The sequence below is a fragment of the Eschrichtius robustus genome, chromosome 1 (assembly GCF_028021215.1).
Source record: "Eschrichtius robustus isolate mEscRob2 chromosome 1, mEscRob2.pri, whole genome shotgun sequence".
NCBI lineage: Eukaryota > Metazoa > Chordata > Mammalia > Artiodactyla > Eschrichtiidae > Eschrichtius > Eschrichtius robustus.
Genome location: NC_090824.1, coordinates 43,524,765 through 43,543,723, shown reverse-complemented (window position 1 = coordinate 43,543,723; position 18,959 = coordinate 43,524,765). Strand labels below are relative to the sequence as shown.

Genomic DNA, 18,959 nt, shown 5'->3' with positions numbered 1-18,959 from the left:
AAGTATTTTCCGTTGTAGTCTGATTGGTTGCCTTATCAAGGGGTAGGCCTGGAAGCCAGTTTGGTCTTCAAGGTGACCAGAGTGAAAAGAGAGGGAGAGACCATGGAAAATGGCTGCCGAGCATCCAGCGCTCATAAGGGGGAGCATGACTGGGGCCTCCTGCTCCTTCCCTGTAGAACAATTTCCTGGTCCCTGGGCTGGGCCTGAGCTGTTCTAGGGAGAACAGCCAGCAGTCCTTTCTGGTAGAGCAGCCCAAAGCTGAGCTGACAAGGAAGGAAAGAAAGGCAAAGTATGTGGAGATGGGAAGGAGAGACAAAGAGGGAAGAACTCATCTCTGTGTTAGATGTGCCAGGCCATTTGCATTTGTGGAAGGAAGTGGTTCTCCGTCCCGTTCTCACCTCAGGTGAGGAAGTGAGGGATTTTTTTTTTTTTTAAACATAATAACTTAGCAATGAGGTAATGAGAGGTAATTAATACTAGCTAGAAAGAGGTTTGTTTGTTGTCCTGTCTCTCAACTCTGCAGAACCTAAAGGTGCAGGGTAAATGACATCTGCTGGCACAGGAAGCAGCCGCTGATCAAGTCAGAACCCTGAAGGAATGGAGAAGAAAAGGAAGGGGGAGGGAGACCAAGGGGAAGGGGTATGCAGGAACCTATGGGAGGAAGACTCAGCAATGACTGAGGGGGATTTCGAGTTGAGGAGAGAACAAGGAAGTGTTTGTGCCACCCCCTGGACTTGGTTCAAGATTTGGTCCTTTCTGGTGATTAGGCCCATATGCCTTTGCAGCCACTGCCGTCCATCATGCCATGCTCACAATATGTCATTCAATCCCCACGTGAACCCTGTGTATAATTATGGTGATTCTCTGTTTCACAGGAGTTAATGAGTTGTGCAAGTTTGCAGAGCTAGAAAGTGTTGATTCTGGGATTCAAACTCAGGTCTGTCCACTTCCAAATCCCATGTTCCTTTCTCCATACTTGTTTCTAAACCTGGTTTATCGTCAGAATCTCCTGGAATTAAAAAAAAAATTCCTAGGCTATTCATTGGGGATTGAGATTCAATAGGTCTGGGATATGTCCTGGCAGGAGGGAATATATGTATATAAAAAATACAGGGTTGTTTGGCCTGAGGTGATCCAGCACTGGAAGCTACAGGCTCGTTCTTGAGGCTAATGGTGGACTCCGGGAGGGCTCATGCCAAGGAGTACTTCCCAGAACTTCTGCTGCCAGTGTCCTTGTCCCTGCAGTGAGCCACAGCCATCCCCCGCCTCTGCAGGAGACCCTCCAACACTAGCAGCCGTGTGGTTGACAGGGTCTTGGTGCTCCCTCCGGCCGGCTGTCAGGCCTGAGCCTCTGAGGTGGGAGAGCCAAGTTCAGGACACTGGACCACCAGAGACCTCCTGGCTCCACGTAATATCAATCAGCGAGAGATCTCCCAGAGATCTCGGTCTCAACACTAAGACCCAGATCCACTCAATGACCAGCAAGCTACAGTGTTGAACACCCTATGCCAAACAACTAGCAAGACAGGAACACAACCCCACCCATTAGCAGAGAGGCTGCCTAAAATCATAATAAGTTCACAGACAAACCAAAACACACCACTAGACGCGGTCCTGCCCACCAGAAAGAAAAAATCCAGCATCATCCATCAGAACACAGGCACCAGTCCACCAGGAAGCCTACACAAGCCACTGAACCAACCTTACCCACTGGGGGCAGACACCAAAAACAACGGGATTAAGAATGTGCAGCCTGCGAAAAGGAGACCCCATACACAGTAAGTTAAGCAAAATGAGAAGACAGAGAAATACGCAGCAGATGAAGGAGCAAGGTAAAAACCCACCAGACCAAATAAATGAAGAGGAAATAGGCAGTCTACCTGAAAAAGAATTCAGAGTAATGATAGTAAAGATGATCCAAAATCTTGGAAATAGAATGGAGAAAATACAAGAAATGTTAAACAAGGTCCTAGAAGAATGAAAGAGCAAACAAACAATGATGAACAACACAATAAATGAAATTAAAAATTCTCTAGAAGGAATCAATAGCAGAATAACTGAGGCAGAAGAATAGGTAAGTGACCTGGAAGATAAACTAGTGGAAATAACTACTGCAGAGCAGAATAAAGAAAAAAGAATGAAGAGAATTGAGGACAGTCTCAGAGACCTCTGGGACAACATTTAATGCACCAACATTTGAATTATAGGGGTCCCAGAAGAAGAAGAGAAAAAGAAAGGGACTCAGAAAATATTTGAAGAGATTATAGTTGAAAACTTACCTAATATGGGAAATGAAGTGGTCAATCAAATCCAGGAAGTGCAGAGAGTCCCATACAGGATAAATCCAAGGAGAAACATGCCGAGACACATATTAATCAAACTTCCACAAATTAAATACAAAGAAAAAATATTAAAAGCAGCAAGGGAAAAGCAACAAATAACATACAAGGAAATCCCCATAAGGTTAACAGCTGATCTTTCAGCAGAAACTCTGCAAGCCAGAAGGGAGTGGCAGGATATATTTAAAGTGATGAAAGGGAAAAACCTACAACCAAGATTACTCTACCCAGCAAGGATCTCATTCAGATTTGATGGAGAAATTAAAAGCTTTACAGACAAGCAAAAGCTAAGAGAATTCAGCACCACAAAATCAGCTTAACAAGAAATGCTAAAGGAACTTCTCTAGGCAGGAAGCACAAGAGAAGAAAAAGACCCACAAAAACAAACCCAAAACAATTAAGAAAATGGTAATAGGAACATACATATTGATAATAATCTTGAATGTAAATGGATTAAATGCCCCAACCAAAAGACACAGACTGGCTGAATGGATACAAAAACAAGATCCATATATATGCTGTCTACAAGAGACCCACTTCAGACCTAGAGACACATACAGACTGAAAGTGAAAGGTGGAATAAGATATTCTATGCAAATGGAAATCTGAAGAAAGCTGGAGTAGCAATTCTCATATCAGACAAAATAGACTTTAAAATAAAGACTATTACAAGAGACAAGGACACTACATAATGATCAAGGCATCAATCCAAGAAGAAGATAAAACAATTGTGAATATTTATGTACCCAACATAGGAGCACCTCAATACATAAGGCAAATGCTAACAGCCATAAAAGGGGAAATCGACAGTAACACCATAATAGTAGGGGACTTTAACACCCCACTTTCAGAATGGACAGATCAACAAAAATGGAAATAAATAAGGAAACACAAGCTTTAAATGACACATTAAACAAGATGGATTTAATTGATATTTATAGGACATTCCATCCAAAAACAATGGAATACACTTTCTTCTCAAGTGCTCATGGAACATTCTCCAGGATAGATCATATCTTGGGTCACAAATCAAGCCTTGGTAAAGTTAAGAAAATTGACATCATATCAAGGATCTTTTAAGACCACAACGCTATGAAACTACATATCAATTATAGGAAAAAAGCTGTAAAAACGGGGCTTCCCTAGTGGCACAGTGGTTGAGAATCTGCCTGCCAATGAAGGGGACACAGGTTCAAGCACTGATCGGAGAAAACCCCACATGCTGTGGCACAACTAAGCCCGTGCACCACGACTACTGAGCCTACGCTCTAGAGCCCGCAAGCCACAACTACTGAAACCTGCACACCTAGAACCCGTGCTCTGCAACAAGAGAAGCCACCACAATGAGAAGCCCACGCACTGCAACAAAGAGTAGCCCCCACCCACCACAACTAGAGAAAAGCCTGCATGCAGCAACGAAGACCCAATGCAGCCAGAAAAAATAACTTAATTAATTAAAAAAAAAACTGTAAAAAATACAAACACATGGAGGCTAAAAAATACGCTACTAAATAACCAAGAGATCACTGAAGAAATCAAAGAGGAAATCAAAAAATAACTAGAAACAAATGGCAATGAAAACACGACAACTCAAAACCTATGAGATGCAGCAAAAGCAGTTCTAAGAGGGAAGTTTATAGCAATACAGTCCTACCTCAAGAAACAAGAATAATCTCAAATAAACAACCTAACCTTACACTTAAAGCAATTAGAGAAGGAAAAACAAAAAAACCCCAAAATTAGCAGAAGGAAAGAAATCATAAAGATCAGATCAGAAATAAATGAAAAAGAAATGAAGTAAACAATAGCAAAGATCATTAAAAATAAAAGCTCTTTCTTTGAGAAGATAAACAGAATTGATAAACCATTAGCCGGACTCATAAGGGAAAAAAGGGAGAAGACTCAAATCAACAGAATTAGAAATGAGAAAGAAGTAACAACTGACACTGCAGAAATACAAAGGATCATGAGAGATTACTACAAGCAACTCTATGCCAATAAAATGGACAACCTGGAAGAAATGGACAAATTCTTAGAAAAGCACAACCTTCTGAGACTGAACCAGGAAGAAATAGAAAATATGAACAGACCAATCAAAAGCACTGAAATTGAAACTGTGATGAAAAATCTTCCAACAAACAAAAGCCCAGGACAAGATGGCTTCACAGGCGAATTTTATCAAACATTTAGAGAAGAGATAACACCTATCCTTCTCAAATGCTTCCAAAATATAGCAGAGGCAGGAACACTCCCAAACTCATTCTATGAGGCCACCATCACCCTGATACCAAAACCAGACAAAGGTGTCAGAAAAAAAGAAAACTACAGGCCAATATCACTGATGAACATAGATGCAAAAATCCTCAACAAAATACTAGGAAACAGAATCCAACAGAACATTAAAAGGATCATCCACAATGATCAAGTGGGGTTTATCCCAGGAATGCAAGGATTCTTCAATATACAGAAATCAATCAATATGATACACCATATTAACAAATTGAAGGAGAAAAACCATATGATTGTCTCAATAGATGCAGAAAAAGCTTTTGACAAAATTCAACACTCATGTATGATAAAAACCCTCCAGAAAGTAGGCATAGAGGGAACTTTCCTCAACATTATAAAGGCCATATATGGCAAACCCACAGCCAACATCGTCCTCAATGGTGAAAAACGGAAACCATTTCCACTAAGATCAGGGACAAGACAAGGTTGCCCACTCTCACCACTATTATTCAACACAGTTTTGGAAGTTTTAGCAGCAGCAATCAGAAGAAAAAGAAATAAAAGGAATCCAAATCAGAAAAGAAGAAGTAAGGGTGTCACTGTTTGCAGATGACATACTATACATAGAGAATCCTAAAGATGCTACCAGAAAACTACTAGAGCTAATCAATGAATCTGGTAAAGTAGCAGGATACAAAATTAATGCACAGAAATCTCTTGTATTCCTATACACGAATGATAAAAAATCTGAAAGAGAATTAAGGAAACACTCTCATTTACCCTTGCAACAAAAAGAATAAAATACCTAGGAATAAACCTACCTAAGGAGACAAAAGACCTGTATGCAGAAAACTGTAAGACACTGATGAAAGAAATTAAAGATGATACAAATAGATGGAGAGATACACCATGTTCTTGGATTGGAAGAATCAACATTGTGAAAATGACTATACTACCCAAAGCAATCTACAGATTCAATGCAATCCCTATCAAACTACCAATGGCATTTTTCACAGAACTAGAGCAAAAAAATTTTTAAATTTGTATAGAAACACAAAAGACCCCGAATAGCCAAAGCAATCTTGAGAAGGAAAAACAGAGCTGGAGGAATCAGGCTCCTTGGCTTCAGACTATACTACAAAGCTAGAGTAATCAAGACAGTATGGTACTGGCACAAAAACAGAAACATAGATCAATGGAACAGGATAGAAAGCCCAGAGATAAACCCACGCACATATGGTCACCTTATCTTTGATAAAGGAGGCAAGCATATACAGTGGAGAAAAGACAGCCTCTTCAATAAGTGGTGCTGGGAAAACTGGACAGGTACATGTAAAAGAATGAAATTAGAACATTCCCTAACACCATACACAAAAATAAACTCAAAATGGATTTAAGACCTAAATGTAAGGCCAGACACTATAAAACTCTTAGAGGAAAACATAGACAGAACACTCTATGACATAAATCACAGCAAGATCCTTTTTGACCCACCTCCTAGAGAAATGGAAATAAAAACAAAAATAAAGAAATGGGACCTAATGAAACTTCAAAGCTTTTGCACAGCAAAGGAAACCATAAACAAGACGAAAAGACAACCCTCAGAATGGGAGAAAATATTTGCAAACGAAGCAACGGACAAAGGATTAATCTCCAAAATATACAAGCAGCTCATGGAGCTCAATATCAAAAAAACAAGCAACCCAATCCAAAAACGGGCAGAAGACCTCAACAGACATTTCTCTAAAGAAAATATACAGATTGCCAACAAACGCATGAAAGGACGTTCAACATGACTAATCATTAGGGAAATGTAAATCAAAGCTACAATGAGGTATCACCTCACACCAGTTGGAATGGCCAGCATCAAAAAATCTACAAACAATAAATGTTGGAGAGGGTGTGGAGAAAGGGGAACCCTCTTGTATTGTTGGTGGGAATGTAAATTGATACAGCCACTATGGGGAACAGTATGGAGGTTCCTTAAAAAACGAAAAATAGAACTACCATATGACCCAGCAATCCCACTACTGGGCATATACCCTGAGAAAACCATAATTCAAAAAGAGTCATGTACCAAAATGTTCATTGCAGCTCTATTTACAATAGCCAGGACATGGAAGCAACCTAAGTGTCCATCGACAGATGAATGGATAAAGAAGATGTGGCACATATATACAATGGAATATTACTCAGCCATAAAAAGGAACAAAACTGAGTTATTTGTAGTGAGTTGGATGGACCTAGAGACTGTCATACAGAATGAAGTAAGTCAGAAAGAGAAAAACAAATACTGTATGCTAACACATATGTATGGAATCTAAAAAAAAAAAAAGAAAATGTTCAGAAGAACCTAGGGGCAAGATGGGAATAAAGACACAAACCTACTAGAGAATGGACTTGAGGATACAGGGAGGGGGAAGGGTAAGCTGGGACAAAGTGAGAGAGTGGCATGGACATATATACACAACCAAACGTAAAATAGATAGCTAGTGGGAAGCAGCTGCATAGCACAGGGAAATTAGCTTGGTGCTTTGTGACCACCTAGAGGGGTGGGATAGGGAGGGTGGGAGGGAGGGAGATGCAAGAGGGAAGAGATATGGGGACATATGTATATGTATAACTGATTCACTTTGTTATAAAGCAGAAACTAACACACCATTGTAAAGCAATTATACTCCAATAAAGATGTTAAAAAATATATATATATGCATGTATGTATTTATATGTGTTATAAATATTTATATATATTTACATGTATATATTTGATTAATACAATTTATTTTTTAGAGAGATTTAGGTTCACAGCAAAATTGAGCAGAAAGTACAGAGTTCTCATACCCCCATCTCCATACACACACAACCTCCCTACTGTCAACATCCCTGACTAGAGCGCTACATTTGTTACAGTCATTGAGCCTACACTGACATGTCATTATTGCTCAATGTCCATGGTTTACATTAAGGCTTACTCTTGATGTTGTACATTCTCTGGGTTTGGACAAATGTGTAATGACATATATCCACCATTGTAGCATCATATAGACAGTTTCACTGTCCCCCAAACCCTCTGTGCTCTGCCTACTCATTTTTCTCTCCCCACAAACCCCTGGCAACCACTAATATTTTTACTGTCTACACAGTTTTACGTTTTCCAGAATGTCATATAGTTGGAATCATATACTATGTAGTCTTTTCAGATTGGTTTCTTTCACTTAGCAATATGCATTTGTGTTTCCTCCATGTGTTTTCATGGCTTGATAGCTCAATTCTTTTTATTGCTGAGTAATATTCCATTGTCTGGATATGCCACAGTTTATTTATCCATTCACCTACTAAAGGACATATTGGTTGCTTCCAAGTTTTGGCATTATGAATAAAGCTGCTATAAACATTCGTGTGTAGATTTTTGTGTGGATATGAGTTTTCAGTTCATTTGGGTAGATAACCAAGAAAAGTGATTGCTAGATTGTCTGGTAAGAATATGTTCAGTTTTGTAAGAAACTGCCAAACTGTCTTCTAAAGTGCCTGTACTACTTTACATTCCTACCAGCAATGTATGAGAGTTTCTGATGTTCCACATCCTTGTCAGCGTTTGGTGTTGTCAGTGTTCTGGACTTTGGCCATTCTAATAGGTGTGTAGTAGTATTTCATTGTTGTTTTAATTGCAATTCCCTAATGACGTATGATGTTGAATATCTTTTCATATGATTACTTGCCATCTGTATATCTTCTTCTTTTCTTATTCTCTTGACATTGTCTATCACAGAACAGAAGTTCTTAATTTTAATGAAGTCGAGCTTATCAGTTGTTTCTTTGGAATATGTATTTTTCAAAACTCTCCAGAGGATTCTGATGATTTCCTAGGGTGGTGTCCACTGGCCTCCAGACTCCCTCCACTCAGTAAAGGAGCTACATCAAAATAGACCAGGGAGGATTTGTTTGTGGAGCATTATTGAAAAATTCAGTCTGAATAAGCCTGCTATTTAAATATTTTCGGCTATTTAAAATAGTCTATCCATAAGTTCTAGGGAAAGCTTTTTCTTTGAAAGTATAAATATATATGATTCTATTTTCAGCCTCATTTTCAGTTCTGATAATTTTTAAGTAGTAAGTATCTTTAAGTACTCTCTCCAGGCAATGACTTTCTTTCTGGCCTTTGATAAGAACCTAAAGAATGCCATTCCTCCGCAAAGGGCACTAGATGGCAGTAGCTAACATTGCAAATAGGATCCCCTGGTTAAATCGTTTGCACTTGCCCTGAGAAGCACTGCAGAAAAAAGTGTTGGAAAATTGGCATCTCCAAACAAACCAGTCAAATGAAATTGCCTCAGAATTCTGGGTTCATATCAGTGTTTCTTTTCCCTGCCTGGGAAGCAAGATGCCTCACTTCATCATCTTCAGGGAGAATACAATGGGAGGAATTACTGGAGAATTGGTAGAATGATGCCTGTTTTTACTTCATGATATAAAAAATGATTTTTTGTCTAAAGATTTCTGGATTATTTGGCTTCTCAAACAGAACAAATGGTCAGGATAATCAGTTGGAGTGTCAGCTAGGAGATTCAGGAAAGGAGATTAAATCAAGCATAAGGCACAGAGCCTGGTGACAACCACTAATCTGAGATGGTTACTTCTGTTTACTAGCAGGAAGAGAAAGGTGGGTAGGAGCAATTCGAAGAACTGTAAAGTTTGTTTGGTATCATGACTTAAGAATGTGTCTTTTAAGTTTCTGAGAAGAAGGTAAAGGTGTCCAAGACAGACTGGAGCAAGAAACCATAAGGCCAAGTAAGAATTTCCAGTCAAGGCATTGCAGTGAGTTCACATTTCAGTAACATTCTTTGATTCAAATATCCAGCAATGAAAAATAAAACATAAACCAAAAAAGATGTGGTCAGGCTTTAATATAAGAAAAATATCTCTCTGGATCAGAAAATGGAACAGAAAACTTGGGGGAAGCTGATTCATAAGGCATTTAGGGCTCCTGATGGCTGTGAGTTATTTCTGTAGGCTAAAGGAGACCTCAAAAATGCTCCATAGAAGAAGGGAAAGTAGAGCCAGGCTCACAGGGGCCTGAGTTTAAACTCAGGGGCTGAGTTGTTCTCACCTCTTTCCCCAGTCCAAGAGCTGCATCAAAATGTAAGCCGGAATATTTGTTTTACAGGCATTATCAAAAAGTTGAATAAGAAGCTAAGACTTTATACTTTATAACAATAAACTTAAAAGCTTAGGTAAATGGATAATTTTCTGGGAAATATAAGTTAACATAATTGGATCAGGAAGAAATAAGATACCTCTAAGATATCTAAATCAACTAAGAACCATTCTTTTACTAATTAACTAAGCAGGAAAATTTCTCTTTCCCCAAAATTCCAGGTGGTCAAAGATGGTTTCACAGGCCTGTTGTATTAGATTTTTAAGGAACAGATAAGAACTATGTTAAATCAAATGTTTTAGAGAACAGAAAAGAGGGAAAGGTAATCAACTCCTCTTATAAAACTAGTATGACCTCGAGAAAAAAAACTGGAAAAAGACAGCATAGGGAAATTATAGAACAACTCCACTTATGAAAATATCAGTAGATATAAAAATCCTAAGCATATAAAATTCAGCAGTGTATTTATATATGTATCTCATGACCAAGTAGGATTTATATCAGGAATGCAAGCATGGTTCACATCATAAAATCTATTAGTGTGATATATTAGGTCAACTGGTTAAAAAGAAAATCCATAAGATCATTTTAATAGATTATTTACTAGATGGAGGAAAAACATCAATAAAATTTAACACTCATTCCTGGGAAAAACTCTTAGCCTACTAGGAATAAGAGAAATGAGAGAAATGTCCATAATTTAGTAAACAGCATTGTGCCAAATATCTTCCATTTGTTTCTTCAGATCCACTTATCACATTTCTCTACCCTGTTCTCTGCCTATAACGAGTAAGCAGTTTCTCCTGCCTTCTGGCTTCCCATTGGGTTAAACCACTAAAGAATCCTGGTAGGAAATCTGAGAGAAGAAAGAGAATGAGGTCAGGATATTTCTTCTTCTATCTCTCTCCCTGCAAGGCGTGTTGGGTTGGCTGTGTCCCACTGTTCCTCTCAGAGCAGCTCCCTCTACCTCACTCTTCCCTTCCAGGTTCTAGAAGTCCCTTGGCCTAGATATAGCTACTTCTCACTGCCACTAGTGGTTATTGCAATACCCCCTCTGGTTCCCTTCATCCAAACCTCGGTACAATTACCTGTAAAGAAAACTTCCCTGAATTGTCCTAATTCGAATGTACCATCTGTTTCCTTTCGGGACTCTGACGAGCATCTATCAAAATCCTATTGCGAATGTATTTCGTTTTAGAACCAGTCCCGTTAATGTCACAGATAAGGCAAGGATGTCCATTACTACTGCTTGTGTTCAAAATTGCAAGGGAAGTTTTAGTCAATGCAAAAGTCAAGAAAACCAGTATAAGGAACAATTGGGAAGAAAGAGAAGAAATTATTCCTGTTTATAGAAGATATTATCTACATAGAAAGTCAGGAAGAATCTATAGACAATTAGAATTACCAAGGTATTTCAATCAAGTTGTGGAACACAAAATTTAATACACAAAAATTATTAGCTTTCTTTTTTTTTTTCTTCCTTTTTTCTTTTTGGCTGTGTTGGGTCTTTGTTGCTGCGCGCAGGCTTTCTCCAGTTGCGGCGAGCAGGGGCTACTCTTTGTTGAGGTGCGCAGGCTTCTCATTGCGGTGGCTTCTCTTGTTGTGGAGCACAGGCTCTAGGCGCACGGGCTTCAGTAGTTGTGGCACGTGGGTTCAGTAGTTATGGCTGACAGGCTCTAGAGCACAGGCTCAGTAGTTGTGGCGCACGGGCTTAGTTGCTCTGCGGCACGTGGGATCTTCCCAGACCAGGGATTGAACCTGTGTCCCCTGCATTGGCAGGTGATTCTTAACCACTGCGCCACCAGGGAAGTCCCCACAAAAATTATTAGCTTTCTTATTCACCAGTAATAATCATTTAGAAAATTAAATGGGAAAAATACCTCATTCATAGTAGGATGAAAAAACCAAATGAGATATTTTGGTGGCCAGTTGTATGTGTCAACTTGGCTAGGCTACGGTGTCCAGTTATTCAAACACTAACCTAGGTGTTGCTGTGAAATTCTTTTGTAGATGTGATTGAAGCCAATAATCAGTTGACTTTAAGTCAGGAAGATTATTTTAGATAATCTGGGTGGGCATGATTCAATCAACTGAAAGGCCGTAAGAGCAAAGCTGAGGTTTTCCAGAAGAAGAGGAAATTCTTCTTGTGGACAGCAGCTTCACCTCCTGCCCTACAGTTCCAGTCTGCCCTTCCTGACGGCCTGTCCTATGATTTCAAACTTGCCTTGCCAGTCCACCTCCACCGTCATGTAACCAATTCCTTGCAATGTCTCTTAATATATGTCTCCTTCTATAGGTTCTGTTTCTCTGGTTGAACCCTGACTGATACAGGTATCGAGAAACAAACCTAAAAATATACCACACAAGGCCCCTGTGGAGAAATTATGAAACATTATTGAAAGATCTAAAAGAAAATGTGGCTAAATGGAGATTTACGTCATGTTCATGGTTTAAAAGACTCAGTATTGTAAACTTGGTTAATTTTCCCCAAATTAATCTATTAATGCATTCCAGTCAGAATACTGACAAGGTTTTTTTGTGGAACTTGACAAGAAGATCCAAACTTTACATGGAAGAGCAAAGGACTGTAAATAGCAAAGACAATTCTGAAGAAGAATAAGGTGAAGGGACTTGCCAAACTAGATATTAAGACTTAGCTTAAAGGTACATAATTAGGACAGGATGGAATTCCTGTGGATACACAAGTAGGCCAGTGCAACAGAAGAGAGAGCTCAGAAACAGACTCATTAAGATCTGGATATTGGATACGTGACAGAAGTAACATTTCAAATCAGTGGTCACAATGGATGATTCCATAAAGAGTTCTGGGGCAATAGATTAATCAAATGGAAAAAATGTAAAATTAGATTCCAATTTCACACCTGCATACAAATGAACTTAAGATGGATTAGGATCTAAATTAAAGATTACAAATTTTAGAAATAAATAAGGATATCTTTATGAACTTGGGGAATTAAAAAATTTCCTTGACAAAATATGAGATACAAAACATAAAGATTAAGATTGAGAAATCTGACAACATTAAACTCTTTGTGTACACACACACACATACACACAACAAAATGAAAAGGCAAACCATAGATCGAAGATACTTGCAACACATATAACTAACAAAGGACTACATCTAAAATATATAAAGAACTGTCACAGATCATAAAGAAAGAGATCATAGAAAACGGGCAAAGGATTAGAATAGGTAAGGAAAGAGAATAAGTTTGTGACAAATCGTCTAATACCTCAAAGAGTATAATGAAATCATTCAGGTCGGAATCACTCTCCTTATCCCTCACCAGCCGTCTTTACGCTCATCTTTCTCTTCTCTCCATTCATTCTTTCAACACTGATTAACACATACTTAGTGATCACCCTTTATGTGCCAGCTACTGTTCTAGACACTTGGATATTAGTGAAGATGACAGACAAAAATCCCTGCCCCTGTGAAGATTATATTCTAGCATTGAGGTGGAGTGTGGGAGGTGCAGGCAGTAAAAAAAACACACAATGAACTTAACACATAAGCAAATTGCTTGGTGTGTTAGATGGAAATAAGCGCTCCAGAGAAAAGACAGTGAAGGGTCAAGGGAATCAGGAGTGCCAGATTAAGGGCTACAGTTGTCAATAGGCTGTCATATAAGCCTTATAGGGAAAATGAGCTTTAAGAAAATCTTTGGAGATGAGGGAGTCATCCAAGGAGATGACCTGAGGAAACTCTATACGTGGGGTGCGGTGGGAGTGGGGGACCATCTCCACCTTAAGCTGGACCTGAGATGGTTGGATGAGAAGGTGAATCACCCAGAAGGGACGGTGATGATCAACTCTTCAACATGGGGCAAGTACATTTGATTCAGAGTTCCCTGGCAGAGCTTCTCAGATCTTAGCCACTCTGAGTTGGAGAACCTTAGTTCATGACCTGCTGTTTACTTGAGTAGATGTTCAGGAAGTGGAGTGTGCCAAATATGAAACTCAAATTATTTAGGATGCAATTAGATTTGGTTTAATAATTAAAAATACTTTTAGAATTTTCTTTGGCAGAGGTTAGGCTATTAATTAGCGTGTCATGGGAACCCAGCATTTATTATTCTCTCAAAAATCCATTTGTGGTAGAAAATGTGCTGAGCCTCATTTGTGAAGATAATTATAGTTTATATCTTTGGGAGTGTCTGCCAAGTTCCCAGTGATTTCCCTCTTCTCTGGGAGCTGCTTCTAGAATCTATGGGGAGTGGCAGTTGGTGGGGAGTGACATTTGGTGGCTGGGGGTGGGGGGCTTCCCTGCCCACATTTCTACTGCATGAGCATATTCTCTGGTCATAGCTCATTGGAACAGAGCTAGAATCATGAGCAAAACTGAGCCAATAGCATCTTTTCTCCCAGGAATTTTGAATTAGACCCAAGAGGGCCAGACTAGTCTGTTTGGCTGGAATTATAAGATGCAAATTCAAGGTGGCCATATTTCACCAAGCGGTCTTGAGGACCAGAGAAAGTCGACCTGCAAGGAGAGATTAAAGCAAATGCACAGAGAGAGTTCTTCTGCCTTTCAGGTTCCAAGACATAGCTCTTCCCTGAAGTCTAGATGCCTCCCAGCTTTTGAGTTCCTTAAAACACTCCTATAGCCTTATAATTTATCGCATTGGTTGCTTTGGCTAGTCCATTTGACTTCTAATACAGTGATGCTGCAGGTCTGAAATAGCAGGGAGCTCACTTTGATTTTTTTTTCCCACCAGGGATAATGGGTCTCATTCATTCATCTGTTCATTCATTCCTTTATTCATAAACTTTTGAGGGATACATATTAAGTGTTAGTGACTAAATATGTAACACTGAATTAGATGTTTTTATGCTCAAATAATTCATCTTGATTCTTCATTTTTAAGGTGGTTGGCTGGGATGTGGGGAATGCAGTCTTTGACTCTGAAATACCAAATTTCTCTTTTTGAGTTTGATTGACTTGAGAGAATCAAAGCCTGACTTTAGCTTATTCTGGGTTGACAGATATAAAAAAGTACTTTGTGAACTATAGGCTGGTACATGGATATTTTTCACTGGTTATAGTAATATCTTCTATTTGAGTTATTCGGCTTAGAGTCTTCACAGGAATATATATTAAACGAGCTCCTTTGAAAGGATACCTTTGATTTAGGAATAAAACGTAAATTTTTAAAATTGCCACTTTAGCTAGAGATATGCTCAAAAATTTAAAAATTATATATCAATTTGATAGAATTACACTTTATTTTCCAGTAACTAAGCAATATTTTGAGGTTTCTAATATTTTGGGAAAAGATACTTTTTCTGTGTGACCAAAAGATATAATCACTTCAAATAATGATTGTGAGCTTCTGGAGAAGACAGGTAAATAAAAACCAACGTTAAAAGAAATAATCCCCAACAGATGAGCTCAAATACCCCTGGGATTAGTCCAGACACCTGGGTGAGTTGTGTAGCAGGTGGGGTTTAGTTCCAATTCCCTTTTTCAAGTATCAGTGGTAGATCCTGCTCACAAGAGAGCCCCAAACCTTCCTTTTAGCTGATGCTCAGTTTTAAGGACCCACTCAGATCTCTTTCCCCTTCTAGGATGAGAGTTCTTAAAATTTATAGTTCTCTACAGGGAATTCATTAAATATTTATTAAGGTGAATGTATTTAAAGCTCTTGCTTTGCTGCCTTGAAATCCAATGTCCTCAGTTTAGACAACTAGTTAACATTTAGAACGATGAAAAGTTAGGGGTAGAAGGGCTGTTGAGATCATCTATGCCGATGGTTAAGAGCACAGGCTTTGGAGGCCTGGTTGATATGTGGCTCCTGTTGTCCTTGGGCAAGTTACTTAATCTCTGAAGCACATGTATAAAACAAAGATAATGCTTCCTTTCTCATAGAGGGGTATGAGGATTAAATGAATGATGTAGATCATTGTTGCTTAGAGTGTATCAGACTTGTAATAGGTGGTAACTGAATAGTAGTAGTGGTTGTTACTGTTATTTATTACAGTGATTTCCCTACAGTCATCCAACTAATAAGTGCAAGATTCAGGTCCTCTGTGCCCCATTATGTTTATGTCTTTAGTACTATACTTCCTTCTTTTGGTGGTGGTCTTAAAAGTGAAATCATTACAAAAGGAAATCCTAAAGAAGTATGGTTTTTGCATTGACAACATTCTCTTTAACAACACTGTCATTCTCATTAGCTTAGTCATTGTCAATATCCCTCTTCTATGATTATAGTTAAAAAGGGATGTTACCATTAAATCCAAGAAATTCCTTATGAAGCCTTTTAAATGCATCTTACTTGAAGTCTTCGGGGTGGATGCCTTTTAATAATACTTGTTTCTCCCTGTTCCAGTGGGATGTCAAAATACATGGCCCTCGGTCCTTGAAGGGTTGGAGAGAAACAAAAACAAATCATTAAAAACAATTTACTATTAAATTAGACTGGTCATTAGTTATTAGACTTTGATAACACAATTTTGTATCTTCATTTCTGTATGTCTAACCGATAGGTTGAATGTGGAAATGAAACACATAAAGCAGGGGCCCTACATAACTGCAAATGATGAAATATTAGCCTAGACACAGGACTTAATTTCTGCTTTCATCATTTCCTCCCCAGATTAATATTTAGAAGAAGAGCTGCACAATTAACAACGTATTGAGTGTAAGTGTTATTCAGACATAGAATTTAGCTTGGAAAATAAAAACTTATTGATTTGTTTTAATTTCATGAAATCTCCCCAAATAAATAGGAAATCCGAAAACATACAGCTTTAAGAAATGAAAATAAGTTCTCTTTTCAGATAAAATAGATAAATAGATGGATAGGTATTAGACAGAGAGATGATAAAGAAATGGAGCTTGAGTGTGTAATAGGAGTATGCAATGTTTAGCATTGAATGTTCCCAATTAAATAGTCCCCCCAACTAGGGAAATGAATTCCCACAAGTTGCTACTATAATACAACATATCAGTATTCTTTCCTGATAAAATAACCCAGGGCTACAGAGTTAAGCCTCATTAGGAAACAGAGAAGTTCAGGAGATCCATATGGATTTCATTTTTCAGTTTGATTATCCTCGGCCCTTGGGACTACTACCATGACCAATGCTACATGAATGATGTTCTTGTCCTTTCCTCTTAACAATCTGGAAGCATTCTGATTTCTAGATTGTTGTGTAGACTATCCTATAGTGCCACTTTGCATTTTAAATGGAAAAATCCATGGGTAATTATGTGTTTCTATCTTTAAGACATTTGAATGATCACCTTAAGAACTTCTCTATGTCCTTATTTTCTTTCAAGAGATGCCAGTATATTGAGCAAGACCAAAAACATGTTGGATTTAAAAATGTAAACATTTTCAGCAAAATTTTTTTCAGCAATGCGACTACTTACTTTTATGCCATGATTTGAGTAATATCACCCCGTTATTTAATTTGATACTGCTGAAATGGCATAGGCTGTGTTACTTTTACCCCTGATTTATAGGTGAAGAAAATTGAAGAAGTAACTTGCCCAAAGTCATACTATTTGGTATTTGGTGGAGCTGGGGTTAGAATATGGGCCCCTTGAAAATAGTGTTCAGAGTGCTTACCATCCGTTGTTATTTATTTTTAATGAGATTTTGCAATTTCAAAAATAAGAACATTTCCCAGTTGGGACTCTTAACACGTTAGAACCAGCTTTTACCTGTCAGTTACCAAAATCTTAAAACTCTAGATGGAAGGTTTGGGTAAAAAAGGAATTATTCAATGAAACTAAGAGGAATATTCCTACTTGCATGCTTAGGAAGTTGAAAACATTAAAAAAAAAAAAAAAGGACCATATAGAACCAGTCAAATGTTGTCAGTTCTGTAGAAAGTAGCCATGAAAATCATTCTAGGTAAGATCTACTAGGTGCTGAAAGGGAATATATGGCTTTATGGCCAATAATGGGAACTTATTTGTGTTAATAATCCAGAATGCGAAGAAAAGAAAAAACAACATGCATATATATGTGTGTGTGTGTATATATATATAACATGTACATATATATATATATATATATATATATATATGCATGTATCTCTTCCCAAGTTAGAACATCAGTTTAAGTATCATCTGTTTAAGTATCAGCATGCTTGTCATAAAACGTTCTATGTCTTGTAAAATATCCCAGGAGAATTTATAGCCACTTCTGGCTCAGAGCTTCCAATCATAATAGGAAAAATTCTCTTAATTTTGCGTATGACCATGAAGAATGAGGGCCTGGGGAGAGGGTGCCCCATCCTCTCATCTGTACTGCAGTAAATCAATTCAGTTTGGGGTGGTTTCCAAATTCACATCACAGTGGATTCACTCCTAAAGTACTGCTTTCAAAACAACAAAGCCTGATGCAGGAAACAGTACTGAAGAGAATGATTTAAATTTAGAATCTAACTGAAACATATGATTGTCCTAATTATCACATCTTTATCTATAGAATTTTAATTGCCTGGCAAAGCTAGGTATAAACATCCAAAGCACTATAAACCAAGCTGACACAAAATGATCTTTTCCTTCTCATGTGAAAAGCCCTTAGTACACAGTTTACACACCTATTCTAATGTGCCCAAAATACTTACAACTGACAAACATTGTCTCCCTTTGAAGGATGTTCTCTTATATTTCAGTAATTTAGAAACTTTCAGAGATTATAGAGATAGACAGTCAGGTAAATCTATCAATAGCGCTCCTTGGCCCAAATCCACAAATCTCATGCTGGGTTTTACATTTACCTGCAGAATATCTTCCATAACAGGTCTCTCTTAGAGGTGGCAACTGCCCTTCCAAAGCTTTATTCCGTTCCTGCAGTCTTGCAAATGAATATGAACTCTTTTCTTCTGGATTCTCAGTGAATACAAAGTCCACAGGGGCGGCTGAGGGAGTCTCTTCCTCTTTGTTTTGCAAAGGTGCTACCTTGGTCACCCTTGGGTGAGCCTTAGAGTGGCTCAGGCCCATTTCACATTAAAAACACTCAGTGTAAAACCATGAGGTTAGTGGTTTGGGGCCTTTAATATGGCTTGTTTTCATCAAGGGATTTCCGAAGTTAACCCAGCTCTAAAGCAGTCGTTTCCTTCAAAACATCTGTGTAGCTTTATTTCACTACACACTAACACTGTGGCCACTTCCTGGGAGGCTGGTTTCCATGGAGACTGCCCTTCAACTCCTACTTTGCCATTTCAGACCCAAAGAATCCAGTTAAACATTG

The 18,959-nt window shown here is 38.4% G+C and overlaps 1 protein-coding gene across 5 annotated transcripts in view; it reads right to left on the bottom strand.

Moving 5' to 3' along the window:
- Window positions 1-18,709, bottom strand: part of CCDC198 (coiled-coil domain containing 198) — a 32,188-nt gene extending 13,479 nt beyond the window's left edge. For 2 of the 5 annotated variants that reach the window (XM_068526053.1, XM_068526128.1), the window contains exons 1-2: window positions 18,487-18,709; window positions 16,026-16,108 (exon numbers count right to left, since the gene is read on the bottom strand). In XM_068526053.1, coding sequence (XP_068382154.1) covers window positions 16,026-16,108; window positions 18,487-18,709 — 306 coding nt within the window. Of the gene's footprint in view, window positions 1-15,978; window positions 16,109-18,486 lie in introns of those variants that run through there. The other 3 variants (XM_068526212.1, XM_068526262.1, XM_068526289.1) reach the window with 2 other exon arrangements.
- Between the last annotated feature and the right edge of the window lie 250 nt (window positions 18,710-18,959).